General features: G+C 46.1%; 1 protein-coding gene across 22 annotated transcripts in view; it reads right to left on the bottom strand.

The window, feature by feature from the left end:
* Positions 1–17,940, bottom strand: part of ADGRF5 (adhesion G protein-coupled receptor F5) — a 53,260-nt gene that overhangs the window by 21,348 nt on the left and 13,972 nt on the right. For 4 of the 22 annotated variants that reach the window (XM_083729953.1, XM_083729947.1, XM_083729937.1 and 1 more), the window contains exons 2-10: positions 15,862–15,911; positions 15,183–15,271; positions 12,007–12,126; positions 11,538–11,598; positions 8,427–8,597; positions 7,837–8,013; positions 6,948–7,066; positions 4,824–4,882; positions 862–1,007 (exon numbers count right to left, since the gene is read on the bottom strand). In XM_083729953.1, the coding sequence (XP_083586079.1) occupies positions 862–1,007; positions 4,824–4,882; positions 6,948–7,066; positions 7,837–8,013; positions 8,427–8,597; positions 11,538–11,598; positions 12,007–12,099 (826 nt within the window). In that variant the 5' untranslated portion in view covers positions 12,100–12,126; positions 15,183–15,271; positions 15,862–15,911. Of the gene's footprint in view, positions 1–861; positions 1,008–4,823; positions 4,883–6,947; positions 7,067–7,836; positions 8,014–8,426; positions 8,598–11,537; positions 11,599–12,006; positions 12,127–14,783; positions 15,004–15,182; positions 15,339–15,861; positions 15,912–17,940 lie in introns of all 22 variants that reach the window. The other 18 variants (XM_083729934.1, XM_083729952.1, XM_083729946.1 and 15 more) reach the window with 7 other exon arrangements.

The following is a 17,940-nucleotide window of genomic DNA, read 5'->3' as shown; positions in this document are numbered from 1 at the left end:
CGCACGGGAACGCCGTTTACCTTCCCGCTGGAGTGGTACCTATTTATCTACTTGCATTTTGACATGCTTTCGAACTGCTAGGTTGGCAGGAGCAGGGACTGAGCAATGGGAGCTCATCCCATTGCAGGGATTCAAACCGCTGACCATCTGACTGGCAAGCCCTAGGCTCTGTGGTTTAACCCACTGCGCCACCCGCGTCCCATTGACTAATGACTACTAAAAACCCGCCCACCAAAGACAGGTAGATTTGACTTGATTCTTACTGTTGTGTGGATGCAGGGAAGACCCCTTCCACAGCAAGAAGCCATGGTGCAGAGCACACAGAGCTTTAGATGGCATGATCCTTCTGGCCTGGCAAGGTTAAACTCTTCCCCTTGGAATGCAGACATATTCATACATGCATATTGGGGAAGGTGCATCAGTCTGCACACACAACAGAACGACAAGTTCCTTGCATAAAACTATTTGGAGAGCTCTGTGAAACCAGAACATGAAGCTTCCACCAAAACATTCCGAAGACACCCTGCAGCATGCCCAGAGGCTGCTGAGCACCCGGGACACAGGCTGTGCACATGCTGTAACTTTAAAACACACTTTCCCCTCAGATGATTCTGGGCTCTGCAGCTTCCTCCTCAGGGTGCTCCTCTTTAGCAGACTGCAGGGATCAAAGGTCTTGGAGGGAGAGAATGTGCTTTGAATGTGCTTTAAAGGCAGAGTGTGAGGGGGCTCAGCTTCTCTCTCCATAATCAAAGTGGGGTGGTCTGGAGGGTGTTTTATATGTGTATTCATTGTGGGAGAAAAATGGCATTTCTACCATTAAAATGATAATATACATCTCAATAAGCAGGCTTTTGACATTACCATGCACTTCCGTTGAAGACACCTCAAATGATGTGGGCACAATCTTGTAGGAACGATCTAAGGCTTCAGCTGCATCTGCATTTGCACTTTCAGGCGGCATATTCACTGCTGATGTTAATTCATATTGAACCATGATGCTTCCAGGTCTATGCAAAAAGGACATCATACCTGATTATTTCAGATTCATTATTAGTATATGGGTATAAATTGTAAGATAAGAGAGGGAAAACAACAGTGACCTTACTGTGGGGGTCTGCTATAGAACGCCAAGCCAGACTGAAGACTTAGATTATGCCTTCCTAGAGCAGATTGCCAACTTTCGAAAAAGAAGAGACATAGTAGTCATGGGAGACTAAAACTACCCAAATATCTGTTGGAACTCAAACTCTGCCAAGAATGAAAGGACAAAAAAATCCTTCGTTGCCTTGCTGACAATTTCATTTCTCAGAAGGTGGAAGAAGCAGCTGATCCTCACCGATAGGGAGGAACTAATTGACCAAGTGGAAGAACTCGGAAACTTGGGAGGAAGTGATCCTGTCCTCTTGGGTTTCATGTTACATAGGCAAGAGAACAGTGAGTGTAGTTGGACATGCACTCTGAACTTTAAGAGGGCCAATTTCAAAAAGCTTAAGCATCACTGTATGGGAGATCCCATGATACGCAGGCTGAGACCCTACCTGCCCGCAGACGGTCTCGCCAGAGTGGTGCATGCTCTAGTTATCTCCCGCTTGGACTACTGCAATGCACTCTACGTGGGGCTACCTTTGAAGGTGACTCGGAAACTGCAATTAATCCAAAATGCAGCAGCTAGACTGGTGACTGGGAGTGGTCGCCGAGACCACATAACACCGGTTCTGTAAGAGCTACATTGGCTCCCAGTACATTTCTGGGCACAATTCAAAGTGTTGGTGCTGAGAAAATGTGATGAAAATGATGTATCAATGATATGTAACACCAGTGAAATTAGCAAGGATGTATAAGATAAGTGGGACGCGGGTGGCGCTGTGGGTAAAACCTCAGTGCCTAGGACTTGCCGATCGCATGGTCGGCGGTTCGAATCCCCGCGGCGGGGTGAGCTCCCGTCATTCGGTCCCAGCTCCTGCCCACCTAGCAGTTCGAAAGCACCCTTAAGTGCAAGTAGATAAATAGGTACCGCTTTATAGCGGGAAGGTAAACAGTGTTTCCGTGTGCTGCTCTGGTGCCGGTTCGCCAGAGCAGCTTCGTCACGCTGGCCACGTGACCCGGAAGTGTCTGCGGACAGCGCTGGCTCCCGGCCTCTAGAGTGAGATGAGCACACAACCCTAGAGTCTGGCCCGTATGGGCAGGGGTACCTTTACCTTTATAAGATAAGTAACAAATGTTGGAAATGTAAAGAAAAGGAAGGTACATTCCATCATATGTGGTGGGAACGTAAGAAAGTTAAAAGCTTTTGGGAAATGATATATAATGAATTGAAGAAAATGTTGAAATATACATTTGTTAAAAAAACCAGAAGCGTTTTTACTAGGCATTACAGGTAATGAGATAAATAAGAAAGAAAAGAAGTTATTTTCATATGCAGTGACAGCAGCAAGAATACTGATGGCCCAGAAATGGAAACAAGAGGAGCTACCTACGATAGAAGAATGGAGAATGAAAATGATGGACTATGCAGAACTTGATAGACTGACTGGAAGGATCCGAAATCGACGAGATCAGAGATTTACAGAAGATTGGAAGAAATTTATAGAGTATATGCAAAAATTAAGTGATAATCAGATAACGTTTGTAAGTTTTAATGAAGCTCTGTGAGGAAAATGTTAGAATACTACTAAAAATGGGGTTTAATATATAACAATAATATAAGCATAAGTTAGAAATGTGGAAGAAGTAAAATTATGAAGGAGTTTCAGACAAGTTGAGGGAAGTCAAAAAAGAGAAATGGGATGTAATTAAGATGTATGGATTATATAATTTTGTATTGGAAAATGAATAAAAAATATTATTTAAAAAAAAGTGTTGGTGCTGACCTTTAAAGCCCTAAACGGCCTCAATCCTGTATATCAGAAGAAGCATCTCCTCCCCCATCGTTCAGCCCGGACACTGAGATCCAGCACCGAGGGTCTTCTGGCGGTTCCCTCATTGCAAGAAGTGAGGTTACAGGGAACCAGGCAGAGGGCCTTCTCGGTAGTGGCGCCTGCCCTGTGGAAGGCCCTCCCAGCAGAGGTCAAGGCAATAAGCAACTATTTTACTTTTAAAAGACAACTAAAGGCAGCCCTGTTTAGGGAAGTTTTTAATGTTTGATGCTGTATTGTTTTTAATATTTGGTTGGAAGCTGCCCAGAGTGGCTGGGGATGAGCAGGGTATAAATAATAAATTATTATTATTATTATATGGTCAGAAATACTCAAAAAGAAGGGAGTCCAAGATCAATGGGAGTTTCTTAAAGGAGAAATATTGAAGGCCCAAATGCAGACAATACCAACAAGAAAGAAAAGTGGGAGGCATCTAAGGAGCTTACAGATGAGCTGAGATGTAAGAAGGGCATGTATAAGAAATAGAAGAAAGGGGAAATCACAAAGGAGTAGCAAACAGTTGCAAGGAGCAGGTTAGCTGGGTCCAGCTAAGGATGAACTCAGGCTTGCAAGAGAGGTTAAAAACAATTTTTAAAAGGTTTCTTTGGCTATGCTTGAAGCAAGAGGAAGAACCAGCAAGTGGCAGGTCCTCTGAATGGAGAAGACAGAGAAATACTATTGAGTGACAGAGAGAAGGCAGAACTGATGCAATGCAGGGGGCTGAACTAGGTGACCCTCAGGTCACTCCCAACTCTATAATTCTATGATTCTATGTAATAAATAATGAAAAATTTCATGATGTTTTTAACATTTTAAAAAGATTTTTATAGATATTGGGAAGGAAAAGGAGAAACTAGTTTCAGCTACAGCTTCTTTGTCACCTTATCTACCTGGCCAATGGAGAGGAAAGCAAAATATTAAAAACATAAAAGGCTTTAAAACTGAAATAAAATTGCCCCTATCCTATTTTAAATGCTAGTGAATATTCAGATTTTTGTATTGATATTGATGATGGGCAAGTTGCAGCCCCTGCCAAAAGCTATTTTAATTAGGCTCTGGCATCCCAACCTCATGCTAAGCAGGATGTGGAATAAAATTTGTAGGTGCTGAGGTTATTTTACACTCAAATAAATATTATGTTTTGCTTTGGCTTTGCACCTACATGCAAAGGTGTTCACACTGTGGCTAGAGACCAAGCAGGACTCCATTCGGTGTGAAACTGGTATGATGAACAGCACATCCAAGAGCAGAATTTCATAACAAAGTGCAGGATTCATTTGCATTTTGGATAACATTGTATTAACATGGATTTAAAAGTAAGCATTAGAAATGCAGTGAGCATAACAATAAACAGAAGTGTAAAACCCCCCTTAATGTCAACTGCTTGAGAGGGGTGGAGGCAAAACGAAGGTGCCTCCTTCAGAAAAGGGGAAGGGGATCAAGAAACATGTGGTGGGAGCAGGCATGTGTTTGTGTGTGCTGCGCCTACCTTTTAAAATTAACAAGGTGTCCAGATGGAATCCTTGAAGAAAGCCCTGTGTGGGCTTTCTTGCAGGGTGTCGGGCTATTTGCAGATGGGCAGCACTTGGAATGGCCACACAGCCACAGAATCATAGAATTGTCGAGTTCAAAGGGACCTTGAGGGCATCTAGTCCAAGTCCCCCCAACTGAGAAATCTCAGCTCAAGCTTCTGTGACAGATGGCCATCCAGCCTCTGCTTTGAAACCTCCAGTGAGTCCACCACCTTCTGAGGAAGCCCATTCCAAATTGCACTTCTTTCTCGGAAGTGCTTTTCTAAAATGTTTAAATTCAATAATGTGACTAATGTACAAAGATCAAAGCATTTTTTTAATATTCTCCTGTAATCCAAGTGAGTGCAAAGGGAAAGAAGGTGAATGTTTTCGATACCTGAATCCTGCAACTTTTACACTTCTGAAGCCTGGCAATGATTTGTATCCCTTGGTAAACTGGAAAAAAACCAACAATATAAATTATGACATCTTTATGAGACAATTAAAACCTCATAGGAAATTGGACTGTTTTATTTCACCTAGTAGACTATGAACATGCCTACTTCATGCGTGAAATGAAATGAATCTATTACATTACTTTATTACTCTGTTACTGATTTTATTAATCTGTTTTTGGATGGCCCACCTGCACCCAATTTGGAAATGATCCATTAAAGATTAAAAATACTTCCACTGAGCTTCTGCAATTAGAATCTCTTTCTTAAGTAAATCATTTCCAAATCAGCAAGGCCGCCGGGCCATATCAGGATCCCAATGTCACCATCAGGAGTATATTGGGGGCTCAATAGTTTTTGGACCCTTTCCGAACCATTTTGGAATGGATAATCTTCACCCACCTCAACTCACTAAATGTGCCCCATTTAAGGAATCAGTGCAGTTGGCACAGTGCTGCTGTAAAATGATAATAGTGCCCAGTCAATAACATGGCAGCTGCATTTTGCAGTAATCATGTTTTTGAGCAGTTTTCCAAAGCAGCCCATGTAAGGATCCCTTATGATATTTTTTGAAGATATTAAATCTATATTCTGCAGATGATAGTTTCTGTCCTTTCATCTTTTCCCGATTGCCTCTCCCTGACAATAGCTATTAGAATCATCTCAGCAGGTATGTTGCACTATAACATGTACCATGAAGTTTTGACCTATGAAAACCTCTGCCATACCTCAAGGATCACCTTGTAGGAGGTATTTTAATAGCTGGGAGAGGATATAGGAACTGCAATTTACCTCTCCAGGTCTCACATGCATGGGCTGAAGAGAGTTTTAGAAGTCCCATCCTCGGCAGCAATATGGAGGCCTGTCAGAATTGGCAGTAAGTGGTGCCTTCCTTTAATTAAGTCCAGCTACAAATCAAGCTGGCTTCCCCCTTTATTTAATTGGACAACTGGAAAGTAAGCTCAAAATCTGATTTTTTTACTCAATAGTCTTGCATTGGTTTCCAGCTACAGCATCAGTAAAAACTATGCAGGGGAAATACTTATATTTACAGTAAAAACAGTCTCAGGCTTGTGCCTGGAACTGGAGCAATTGCAGGACACGTCTGTCCTCATGGCTGGCTGAGGAGAGAGGAGGGAGGGGGAGGGAAGAGGGGAAATGGCATCACTCAGAGCCCTCTCTGCCAACTACATTTTCTGTAGTAGAGTAGCTGCCTATCAGCAATATAGCTCTGTAGTATTAGCCCCTTCTTAGCTAACTATCAAGGGACTCGGGTGGCACTGTGGTCTAAATCACGGAGCTCTTGAGCTTGCCGATCGGAAGGTCGGTGGTTCGAATCCTCACAACGGGGTGAGCTCCCATTGCTCGGTCTCAGCTCCTGCCAACATAGCAGTTCAAAAGCACATCAAAGCGCAAGTAGATAAATAGGTACCTCTCCAGCAGGAAGGTAAATGGTGTTTCTGTGCGCTGCTCTGGTTCGCCAGAAGCAGTTTAGTCATGCTGGCCACATGACCCGGAAGCTGTCTGCGGATAAACGCCGGCTCCCTCGGTCAGTAAAGCGAGAAGAGTGCCACAACCCCAGAGTTATTCACGACTGAACTTAACTGTCAGGGGTCCTTTACCTTTACCATATGCTAACTAGCAAGAATATGTGTTTGTTAGGTTTGGCTGCTAATCTCACACATGCATCTCCTCATATGAACCAACCCAGACCCGGCAGTCATTGGCTGTGGCTCCTCTGTGAGATGCTCAGAGGGTGGCAAGACAAGAACAGGCCTTTTCTGTGCTGGCTCCCCGCTTGTGGAATACTCTCCCCAGGGAGGCTCGCCAGGCACCACCATTACATATTTCTAGGCACCAGGCAAAAACATTCCTCCTCTCCCAGGCCTTTGACTACCATAATTAAACAATCTATGGCCATTTTAACGGTGGTGGGGGAAGGGCATCGTCTTGTTTGCAACAATGTATTTTTGGGTTTTTATATTGTAAACTGCCCTGTGATCTTGTAATAATAACAACAGAAATGCAATATATCTCTGCCACATGCAGAACCAGCTCAAACATACCGCTTTCTCCAAATCACTTTTGTATCGCTTAAACATGCTAGAGGACAGATTTCTCAGATCATCTTCAAAGTCTTTGTCAAGCCGGACAGACATTTTTATAATGTATATAAACGGAACACCTAGTGCAGAAAAGAACCGGGAAAGTACTCTTACTAGCAGTAGCAACTACTGCTGATTACTACACAGCAATAAATTTTGTTTTAAAGAAATCACCGTAAAATTCTTTCAATCTGTCCTCAAATCTGAAATATCTGTTCCTGTCTTGTTGTTTTGCACACAGCAAAGAAGAGAGACCTTAGACTAAACTGCAGCACTGGAAGCACATGGAATTGCATGTAGAGGAAGAGCAGCTTGGCTGCAGGAATAAGATTGTAAATAAAATCGGGGAGAAGACCTCAGAGAGTGTAGCAGTAAGAATAAAGGAGGGCAGGGAAAAGGAAAGGCAAGTCCTGCAGAAGACCTCTCTCAGGAAGGAGTTCCCTAATCCATGCTGCAGGCAAGAGAGACCAGAGTCGTTGCTGGGCCATCTTTAAGAAGCAAGTTCCACTGAATTCAGGGCTTACTCCTGGTCAGCGAGTATAGGATTGCAGTCAGTCTTAGAGATAATTCACATGGTAAATGTGTGACAAGTGAGGGGCTCAAATGTTACAAAAGCACTGGGAAGCAAAGTTCGAATTCTAAAGCTGAAATGAAATTTCATGAAATGGCCCTTCCCTGAATTCCTTGGGGAAAGGGATAAAAGTGTTTTCAATGAAATGTCAAAATCCAGCAAATTTCAAATTCTGCTGACGTCAAAATCAGATGTTATAATGTGAAATACTCCTTTTCCACCCTAGCTGCTACAGTATGGTTGCCCTCATTTACTGCCCATTACCCCCCCCCCTCCTACCTGCAGATTGCGATTGACAGTAGGTCCCCCGAGGAGGGTGCTGGGCAAGGCAGGTGCAGCTCTCTCCTGCCAGCGCAGCACTGGGACAGGCTGGAGTAGCTCTGCATGCGCTGGCCGGCCATTCATAGCCCGACTCACAAGAGCAGTGGGTGCCCTGGGGGCCACCTGAGCTGCACACTAAGGTAAAAAAGCATGAAACAGGAAGGGTGCAGGTGAGACAGGGCATTTTGCTGAGCAACGTCTACTTCCTAATTATAATTCCCTCTGTGCATGACATTCACACTGCACAAATAGTTCTCTGAAAGTTGTCAGCATTATTTGACCAGACAGTTGGACAGTTTCTCTAATATTGGCTAAAACTGTAGTAGCAGAGCTCGCAATCTCTTTTTACAATGTAGAAAACCCTACAGTACAGCTGTAAATTACTCTGGAAATATCACAAAATGCCAGCTACATTTAGTTTAATTCAGATATTTTTTAAATCTAGCCTCTTCTCATTGGACTTTTCCCCCTTTTCTTAAAAACAAAACAAAAACCTAAAACCAGAGAAAGCCAATTAAAAAAGTGGAAACTAGTGACATATAACCCACCTGTCGTGACATCAATGCTTGAAATGTTCACAGCTGAATCAGAAGCATTTACTGAGACTGGGAAGCTAAGGCTGTTTAAATAACTTCTGAGGGCCTCCAGGAGGGAGGAATCTGGAAGACTTATCTCAACAGCAACCGTGTATTCTACAGGTGAGATGCCTAATGTCACATCTGGAAAACAATTTGATAAGTTAGACATGTTATAATTACCAATCAGAAACTCCCTGTTTCAGTCTCACAAATCGTTTCTATCTCTCTATACGTAAGACAGCCTCAGGCTCAGGAACAAGGAGGCCTCGCCTGAGAACACAGTTGTGGACCAGGCGGCTGCTGGCTTTCTCCTTGTCCCAACAAATTTCCAAGGTTTTGAGCCTGAATGTGTTCATTTCCATTCTCATTCTCCTCTCTCTCTCATGTGGGTGAGCCAAGATCCTTCAGCCCTTGGATGAAGATTTTTAAAATGATGATTCAAATGAGGGAGGCATAAAAATCCCATAAAAGCCCCATAAAAATAATGATTGCAGAGGCACAGGATAGCAATTTAGAGAGGCCAAAATGCCCTGGATACAGATTTGACCTGTGCCTCCATGGACAGCTGTGAGTCCAAAATGACTCCGAGGCTGCACACCTGGTCCTTCAGGGGCACAGTTACCCCAATTCAGGACCAGGGAGTCCTCCACACCTGCCCAACCCTTGTCCCCACAAAACAGTAATTCTGTCTAGTCAGGATTCACCCTCAATCTGTTAGCCGCCATCCATCCTCCAACCGCCTCCAGACACTCACACAGGACCTTCACCGCCTTCACTGGTTCTGATTTAAAAGAGAGGTAGAGCTGGGTATCAGCCGCATACTGATGAACACCCAGCCCAAACCTCCTGATGATCTCTCCCAGTGGCTGCATGTAAATGTTGAAAAGCATGGGGGAGAGGTCAGAACCCTGAGGCACCCCACAAGTGAGAGCCCAGGGGTCTGAAAACTCATCCCCCCCCACCACTTTCTGAACACGGCCCAGGAGGAAGGAGCGGAACCACTGTATGACAGTGCCCCCAGCTCCCAGCCCCTCAAGACGATCCAGAAGGATGTTATGGTCGATGGTATCAAACGCCGCTGAGAGATCCAGCAGAACTAGGAAACAGCTCTCACCTTTGTCCCTAGCCCACCGGAGATCATCAACCAGTGCGACCAAGGCAGTTTCAGTCCCATGATGAGGCCTGAATCCCGACTGGAAGGGATCCAAATGGTCCGCTTCTTCCAGGCATGCCTGGAGTTGTTCAGCAACCACTCGCTCAATCACCTTGCCCAAGAATGGAAGATTTGAGACTGGGCGATAGTTGGCCATCGTGGCCGCATCTAAAGATGGTTTTTTAAGAAGCGGATTAATAACCGCCTCTTTCAGCGGGTCTGGAAGGCTCCCTCACAGAGGGAGCATTCACCACCCCACGAAGCCCCTCGCCCAGTCCTTCCCGGCTAGCTTTTATAAGCCAGGATGGGCAAGGATCCAGGAGACAGGTGGTTGGCTTCACTCGTCCAAGCAGCCTGTCCACATCCTCGGAGGTAACAGATTGGAATTGATCCCACACAACTTCACTAGACAGGACTCTAGCACTCTCCCGCCCTGGCCCTGCTCCCACGGTGGAGTCTACTTCTTCCCGAATCTGAGCGATTTTATCTGCAAAAAACTTTGCAAAATCATTGCAGGAGATCATGTGGCCCGTACTGGGCCCAGATGTCGCAGGTGGTTCCGCTAAATTGTGAACCACCTGAAAAAGTCTCCTGCTGCTGTTTTCTGCAGATGCAATAGAGGTGGCAAAGAAAGTCTTCTTCGCCGTCGCTATCGCCACTTGGTAGGCTCAACGCTGAGCTCTAACCTGTGTCCAGTCAGATTCGGAATGAGTTATCCGCCACCGGCGCTCTAGCTGTCTCAACGATTGTTTCATTGCCCTCAGATCTGTGGAAAACCACGGGGCTCTCCGGGCTCCATGCAATCGGAGAGGGCGCTTCGGAGCCAAACAGTCAATAGCCCTGGTTAACTCCACATTCCACGGGCCACCAGGGAATCGGCTGAAAGGCCATCAACATGGGATAAAGCATCCCCTACCACTCTCTGGAAACCATTTTGATCCATTATGTGGTGGGGGTGGACCATCCGAATCGGTCCCACCTCCCTGCAGAGGGGATGGGTCGCAGAGAAGTCCAGTTGCACCAGGAAGTGATCTGACCATGGCACTTCTTTCGTTTTGCTTTTACTTAGTGTCAGATCACCAACATCCATAGAGGTAAACACCAGGTCCAAGGCATGTCCGCGGCTATGGGTTGGGCCAGACTTATTCAGGGACAGCCCCATGGAGGCCATGCTTTCCACGAAGTCCCGAGCGGCCCCTTGTAAGGTCGTGTCGGCATGGATGTTAAAATCCCCTAGGACAACCAAGCTAGGTGTCTCCAGGAGAACATCCGCCACAACCTGAAGCAGCTCGGGCAGGGAATCCTTGGTGCAGCGGGGAGGTCGGTACACCAGTAGGAATCCTGTACTGCCCCTATTGCCCAACTTCCAGAACATGCACTCAGAAAACTGGGTCTTCCCAATAGGACGCCTGGTGCAAACTAATGACTTCCTAAAAATCACTGCAACTCCCCCTCCCCGCCCACATGACCTGGGTTGCTGTGTGTAAGAGAAACCTGGTGGACAAGCGGTGGCAAGGACAGGCCCATCTGCTTCATCCAACCAAGTCTCTGTTACACATGCCAGGTCAAGTCCTCCATCCATGATCAAGTCATGGATGGCAGTGGTCTTATGAATCATTGACCTGGCATTGCACAGCAGCACCTTCAGGTCATGTGGGTATCCCTTGCTGATTCTAGTATCCATCCGGTCAGGACCAGACCCGGAGGCAGGGATAGTCCTCAGACAACGACTAAACCTGCCTCCTCTGTAATGACATGGTCTGGTCTTAGCATAACTCCTCCTCCTACCCGTGATCACTGAGATCGGTTGTCCTAATGCACCCCCCCCCCCCCGTGGAACCTGCCCCAGCCAGAGTGCCCTGACTGCATATCTAAGAACAAAGATTCTGCCTTCAGGCAAAACACACTGTTGAGAAGTATTAACGTACCCTGCCGTTTCTGCCTGTGCATCTCTCTCTGTTCCTTTCCTCCGTTACTTTTGCTGTAAATCTGAAAGAGATGCACCCACAACATCACAACATTAGGAAAATTGGTTAAGGGCAATACAATGGGGGGAAGGGGTTCCAAGAAGAGCTTAACCCACTCATCCCTAGTGAACCGATAGTCTTGAAAGTCAGAGTGTGCTCAGAAAGAAGCAAGATCTGAAGAAGTGTGGGCCTCTGCCTTTTCAGGGCTCTCTGAAGTAGGAGTCAGAAAGCCACAGGGGTGAATTGGGTTGGCCACCTCTGCAGGGGCTCTTCCGCTCCTTCCCCCTGTAGTGTGGCTGGCTTCAGCAGTGTAGCCACAGGAGGAAAGCTCTGGCCAACCCTGCCACGCTTTCCAGAGTGTTTCTGCATTGAAAGAACAGTCATGTGCTCATGCATAACTGTGAAGCTACACACAGTAAACATTACTCACAGGTGAATGGATGAACGAGCCAAAATTAAAAATTTGGGAAGCTGTGCTGACAGCTATGAGGGTACAGAACATTGTTATCTTCCAAGGCAGCATTTTTTCCGTGTTTTGTTGCTGTAGAACCTACAAGGAAATCAAAATATGATATTCTATTACTATTTTTGAATAAAATTAACATAGTTTCCCTTCTAAAGAGTCAGTCCTATAAAGAATAGGCTGTAGAGAAAGTTAGCATGTTTGTTTTTTAAGAATCCTATATACACACTGTTTCTTCATTATGCCGCTGCTGCTGTTCTGTGGCAAATTCCTTTTCTTATTTTACAATCTCCCTGTTTGTAATCCTTCTTCCCTTTAAAGCCTTCCAACATGGGGGACAGGATCCCATAGCATTAACTCAAGGCACCCCAGAGCCCCCTTCTGGATCCCATCAGCCCAGGGAGAAACAGCACCCCTGCAACTCACTGCCACCAGCCTCCGAGAGCCAGTCGGGCAGAAGACCATGGTCAATGGTATTGCAAGCCACCAAGAGGTCCAGAAGAACTCACAGGGACACTGTCTCTTGTCTGGTGTAAGGCATCCATCGAAGCAACTGTTTTGATGCCAAAACCAGGCCAGAAACCAGACTGAAGTGGCTCTAGAAAACTAGTGTGATGCAAGCGGGGGGGGGGGGGGGAGAAAGCCAGTCAGTGGAGGAGACCAGCAGTGCCCTGTGATGATGAGGGAGCCCCATAGCTCTCTCTGCAAAGCAGCTGGACAGTGGTGGACCTTGGGCTCCCACATTTTAGCAGCGCCCTGGACAACACCAAAATGCAGCGCCCCCCCACCTCCCATTCTACAACATAGTTTGGCACCCGTGACCAAACAGTTCACGCTCCTCTACATCCACCTCTGAGCCTAACTGACACGTCGCCTGGAGATGCAGCACGTGCTTAACTGTAATTGTTGCAATACGGAAACTAATTGGTGCTTGTGGGACACATGTGGCTCCTCCCTGTGGCTCTTCCAGACGTCCTTTTGTGCCATGTTTCTAGGCACAGGTCCACGCTTTAAAGCTCCGCATCTCTGCTTTCCCTGCAAAATCCCACTTTTTACCACTGAAAACAATTCCACAGAAACCCTGAATTGCTGTTTGTCCCAATTCAGCATTAAAGAGTGGGTTTTCCTGGGGAAAACAGGGTGGGGCAGGAAGCAGGGGCATACCTAGCTGCTCTGGCAACCGGTGGGGCGGGGACAGGGCAATCTGTGCATGAGGGCAGCGCAGGGCCCCAAGCCACAGCGGCACTCCCTGGAGAGACGTGGCTCAGGAGCACTGCAGGCCAAGCCCCTCAGTAAGTGCCCCCCCCCAAGGATGACACCCGGGGCGGACCGCACCCCCCTTCCTACGCCCCTGGCGAGAAGCGCTCAGACACAGGCTGGGAAAGTGTGGAGCTGTGCTTCGGAAGCAGGGGGCAAAAGGTCGTTGGGCCCAAGTGATGCTCAAAGCACAGGAGGCAGATCTGATTTGGGGGGAAAGACTATGACCGGAAGCCCCTCTCCTCCCCTAGTTTCATTTGCTGAATTAAGTTCAGCATAATCCTCACAAAGAAGTCCAGAAGCCCTTTTGCTCTCTCAGGCTGCAATATTGAAGGGCACCTAAGCTCTCTGGAGGAAGGACAGAGCTTGCTGCTGCTGCTGCTGCTGCTGCTGCTACCTCCTGCCACAGTTTATATTATCACACTCTTTTTTTAATTCTTTTTATTAATTTTCACAAACAAAAGAGAATAAAGAAAAACATAAGATACAAATTATAAAAACAAAAAAACAAAAAGAGAAATAAAGCAATCTTTTAAAATCAATATTTTGTACCGTCTTCTTTACAAAGTGCATACTCACGCCTTGACTTCCTTCCTCCCCCGCATCAGCTTTCTTAATACATATCTTCTCCTACAGATTCTTATTCTTATTCCCTTTTTGTGCACATCACGTGATTTATGTCAGACCCGCTACAGTTTTTAAACTTCTGCAATTTATCTTTAAGCAACAAATTTTCCCCATTCTTCCTCAAACTTTGACCCTTTTTGATCTCAGATTTTATAGGTCATTTTGGCCAATTCTATATACTCAAAAAGTTTAACTTGCCAGTCCGATACTGTTGGAATTTCCTGTGATTTTCATTTTTGAGCAACAAGAATCCTGGCTTCTTGATTTCTGGCATGTGGTGAACACACTCGATAGAACATTTATGCTACTCAAGTTGCTCATTGTGTTGTTATGTTGGTCACAAGAAATGGTGCATGTAAAAAAGTTTCAGGTAACATCTTATCATATTTGCTTAAGGTTATGACTCTCAAATAAAAGTAAATCATGTAGATTTTTCTTTTCATTCGTTGGCAGAGGTGGTGCATGTTTTTGTGACCAATGTAACAGGCATGCCCAACATAAATTTTGTTATCTGAAGATCTTCTTATTCTGCTCCTAGGATAAAATTTATTGTCAGTTCACCAAATGAGAAATATTATCAAAACGATAAAGTATCATTAACCTATTATCTGTTTTCCTGGAGAGGTCTTTAACTGAACTTTAGAAAACAATTAGAGAAGTTCTGAGTTATCTTGTGTGTCATACTTCTGATTGTTTTACTCATGTGTAAATTGCCATTTTGAAAATCTGTTGCCATATATATATATTCTTTAAAATGATACACAACACTTTAACTATATATGAAAATGAAAAATGGGTCTGTAGATTGATGTTTTCATGGAATTAATGTTGGCCTTTCCTCTTTCCCCCCCAAAACATACCATTCAAAGCAGTGTCTCTTCTCCAAAAAATCTACTAGCTGTGTCTTCAAAGTTGGTTTTGGATTCATTCACAGAGAAAAACAAGACTATTGCTCCTCCTTAATCCAGCTCCTCTTATAAAGCAAACAATCTCAGCTTGGCTGCCCAGACAAGTCCCAATAAGTTCAGTGAGACTTATTTCTAGGTAAGTTCGTTTGTCGTAGATTTCAGACTCCGTGACCTGGGGTTGACAAATGGTTCCCAATGAGCAAATACTCTATTCAGACACTACTCAGACTTTTCATCTTTCCTCCTGGAGAGAGCCTAGTAAAGTGATGCTACAGCTATCTCTTGGGTTCCCCTCAGTCTGATGTCTTTCCTCCTTCTCAAGGCACATAAGATACATTCCTGCTTTTTTACCTGATCAGCTTTCTCTGGACTCAGCCCTCCTATGCAGATCTGGGATCTGTGGACATCTCCTTCCCTGCGCAATCCGAGGCTCTTGTTTACTGAAAGGAAGTCATGCCCAAGGCAGCAAGTTAAAGAGTGAGCTGCGCGTTGCTGCGCAGGCAGGATCTGGGCAAGGGAGGAAGTTGAATTTCACTGTCTGTTCAGTGGGATTGTCGAAGTTATTTCCTGATGCCATTCACCTGATCTAAGCTTTTCAGTTTATTTTATCTGAGCAAGCAGGCGAACATGTTCCACAGGCATTTTACTTCTGAGAGACGCATTTGTCATGTTTGTTTGTTTGTTTGGGGTTTTTGTTACCAATGAAATGGATGAGAAAACGCCAACAGAAAAGCTTCAGCCTTGCCTTGCCTCCAAGCATAGCTAAGGAGGACTTCTACTGCCAGATTTGCTTCTAAGCATGATGCCAAATATTTAAATTAAGAACTAATACATTGTTGGCATAGTTTAATTCTATCACAGCAATGAGGAAGGCACAATAATATAGAGCAGCATTTCTTTTTCAAAGTTGCTGTTAAAGCCCTGTCATCTAGTGCAAGCCGGAAGCAGGACTGAACACAAGGGTCCCACTGGCACTTGCTGTGTGAAAAGCCCCTTATCCAAACACAAGGAAGTAGCGCCCAAACCTCACCTTGCACACCACAGATTCAGATATCCAGAAAGTCAGGTGTGTGTGTAGTACTGTAAAAGACACAAAAACAAAAAACAAGCAGCCTTAAACAAGCCTTACTCTTTATGTTCTACTCATCCGTGACAGCTGTTTTCCCAGAAACTGGGGGTGGGGGAAGAGATTAGACAATTTTTCCCCCTTCCTTGTTTGCCTTCTGCAGGGTTTCAGGGGGTTTTCCTAGAGTTTTCTGGGCAGGGTTTCTGTCCTTTGGCGTCAAAATTTGGGGTCAGGAATGCATTAGAAATTTCCCCATAGGAATGAATGGAAATCATTGACGTGTTATGTGAATCCTCGCCTAACAAACCATTTCCTGAGAACGCATTGTGTTCATCTAGCAGAACCTGTGTGTATTGTAACCCTTTCCAGAAAGCTGCCCCTAGAAGCCTTCCTTACCTGGGTCATTGGGCGGTCGCTGCAGCTTTCCCACCTCCAGACCCTTTTCCAAGGCCAAGAATTAAAATAATGGGGAACCCAACCCAGACAACCCCCTCCATGTACTTAGCAGTTGCTGCAGCTGTTTAGTCAGGGATAAAGTGTCGAGCCTCCTCTTCTCCCCGACACGCCAGTGTTCAGCGTCCAGGGCATTTTTTGTAGCCAGAAGCGTTTGATCCGGTGAGCCCTGCAAGACGGGGCACTGGTCTCCTGCCACTACCATTTCCTGCAAGCCAAGGAATCCTGTATCTCAGGTATCTCCCACCAAGTCTTCAAAGCCCCAAGGTGCCTTAGGATGCTTACCTGGGAAATATGACCTACCAGGCTATAAAAACAAAATAAAAATGTCAGGGAACTGCCATTGGAGCCAGAGGCGGAGGCAGAGCGATGCTGGAGAGGGGCCCAGCAGGGAGAGAGGCAGCCCATCTGCTGGGGAAGGAAATCAGCGTAACACCAGGGGTGAAGGGGGGCAGATGGGGGAATCGGAGAGAAGGCTCCAGGACTCTTCCCCGGAGACCAGTGGGGTCCTCTGCTGCCCACACCCACCCTGCGCAGAAGACTTCTGCGCAGGGAGAGTAGGAGGAGACTTGGCGTCAAATAACTTCTTTGCTGGAAGAAGTTCAAGAAACGCCCACTGACGGATTCTGCCAGCAACTGAAACAGCCACAAAGTGAAGGGCTGTCCAGACAGAAAGGGTTCAACCAGGTAACCTAGCCAGGAGTGGCGGCAACTTACGCATGAGCAACCCCTATAACCATTACAGCAATCCGTCAGTCACCAACGTTGCTTGTGCGCAGCTACAGGTGAGCAGCATAATGAGCCAAACCAGAGAAGCCGGAGACAGAGCAAGCAGCTGGAGTGCAAAATCTGGTAGATAGGAACCGAGATTTGGAACAGTATGTGGCTCTCCTGACGGCGCAGCTGGACGAAAGACGGACTCAGGATGCACAGGTCAGACCCACCCCCATCGCAAGGAAGGTACTGGGGCTGGTACACAAGTTTGGGGGGAAGCCCCAGGACTACAACGCATTCCGAATGGAAATAGAGTACGCTTTGGAACTGCAGCATAATGACTTTGCTGATGATGGGGAAAGGGTAGCCTATATTGTGGGGCATCTAGAGGATGGGGCACGGGAATGGATCAGGCCCCTAATGGCGACGCAAAATGCTGCCTTGAAGGACCTTGGGAAATTTTTCCAAGCGACGGATGCGATGTATTCCAGTGAAGTGGAGCAAAATGTGACTCGACGGGAATTGATGGGGTGCAAGCAGGGGAGCCAATCAGAGACTACTGGTCGCACTTCGCAATGTTGATCCACCGGCTCGGGTGGGATCTGGACTCTGAACCTATTCAAATGTTGTTTGAGGAGGGGTTGTCCCCAACTGTGAAGGACGAGCTGTCCCGCGCGCCCCGCCCGCAGTCGATGGATCAGCTGACCAAGGCTGTGCTTGCGATTGGAGTAAGACAGGAAGCGCGGGCTCAGGAGAAACGCAAAGTGAGAGGGGAACGTTGCCATGACTACCGCATTCCTGAAATACCGAGGCAGTCTTCCCAGGCGGCTGAGCCAATGGAAATAGATGGCTCGCGCGAGAGAGAGGTTTCAAACT

This window comes from Podarcis gaigeae (genome assembly GCF_964106915.1).
Source record: "Podarcis gaigeae genome assembly, chromosome: 3".
Taxonomy (NCBI): domain Eukaryota; kingdom Metazoa; phylum Chordata; class Lepidosauria; order Squamata; family Lacertidae; genus Podarcis; species Podarcis gaigeae.
Note: the sequence above shows the minus strand (reverse complement) of the source record. Positions and strands in the feature narration are given on the sequence as shown.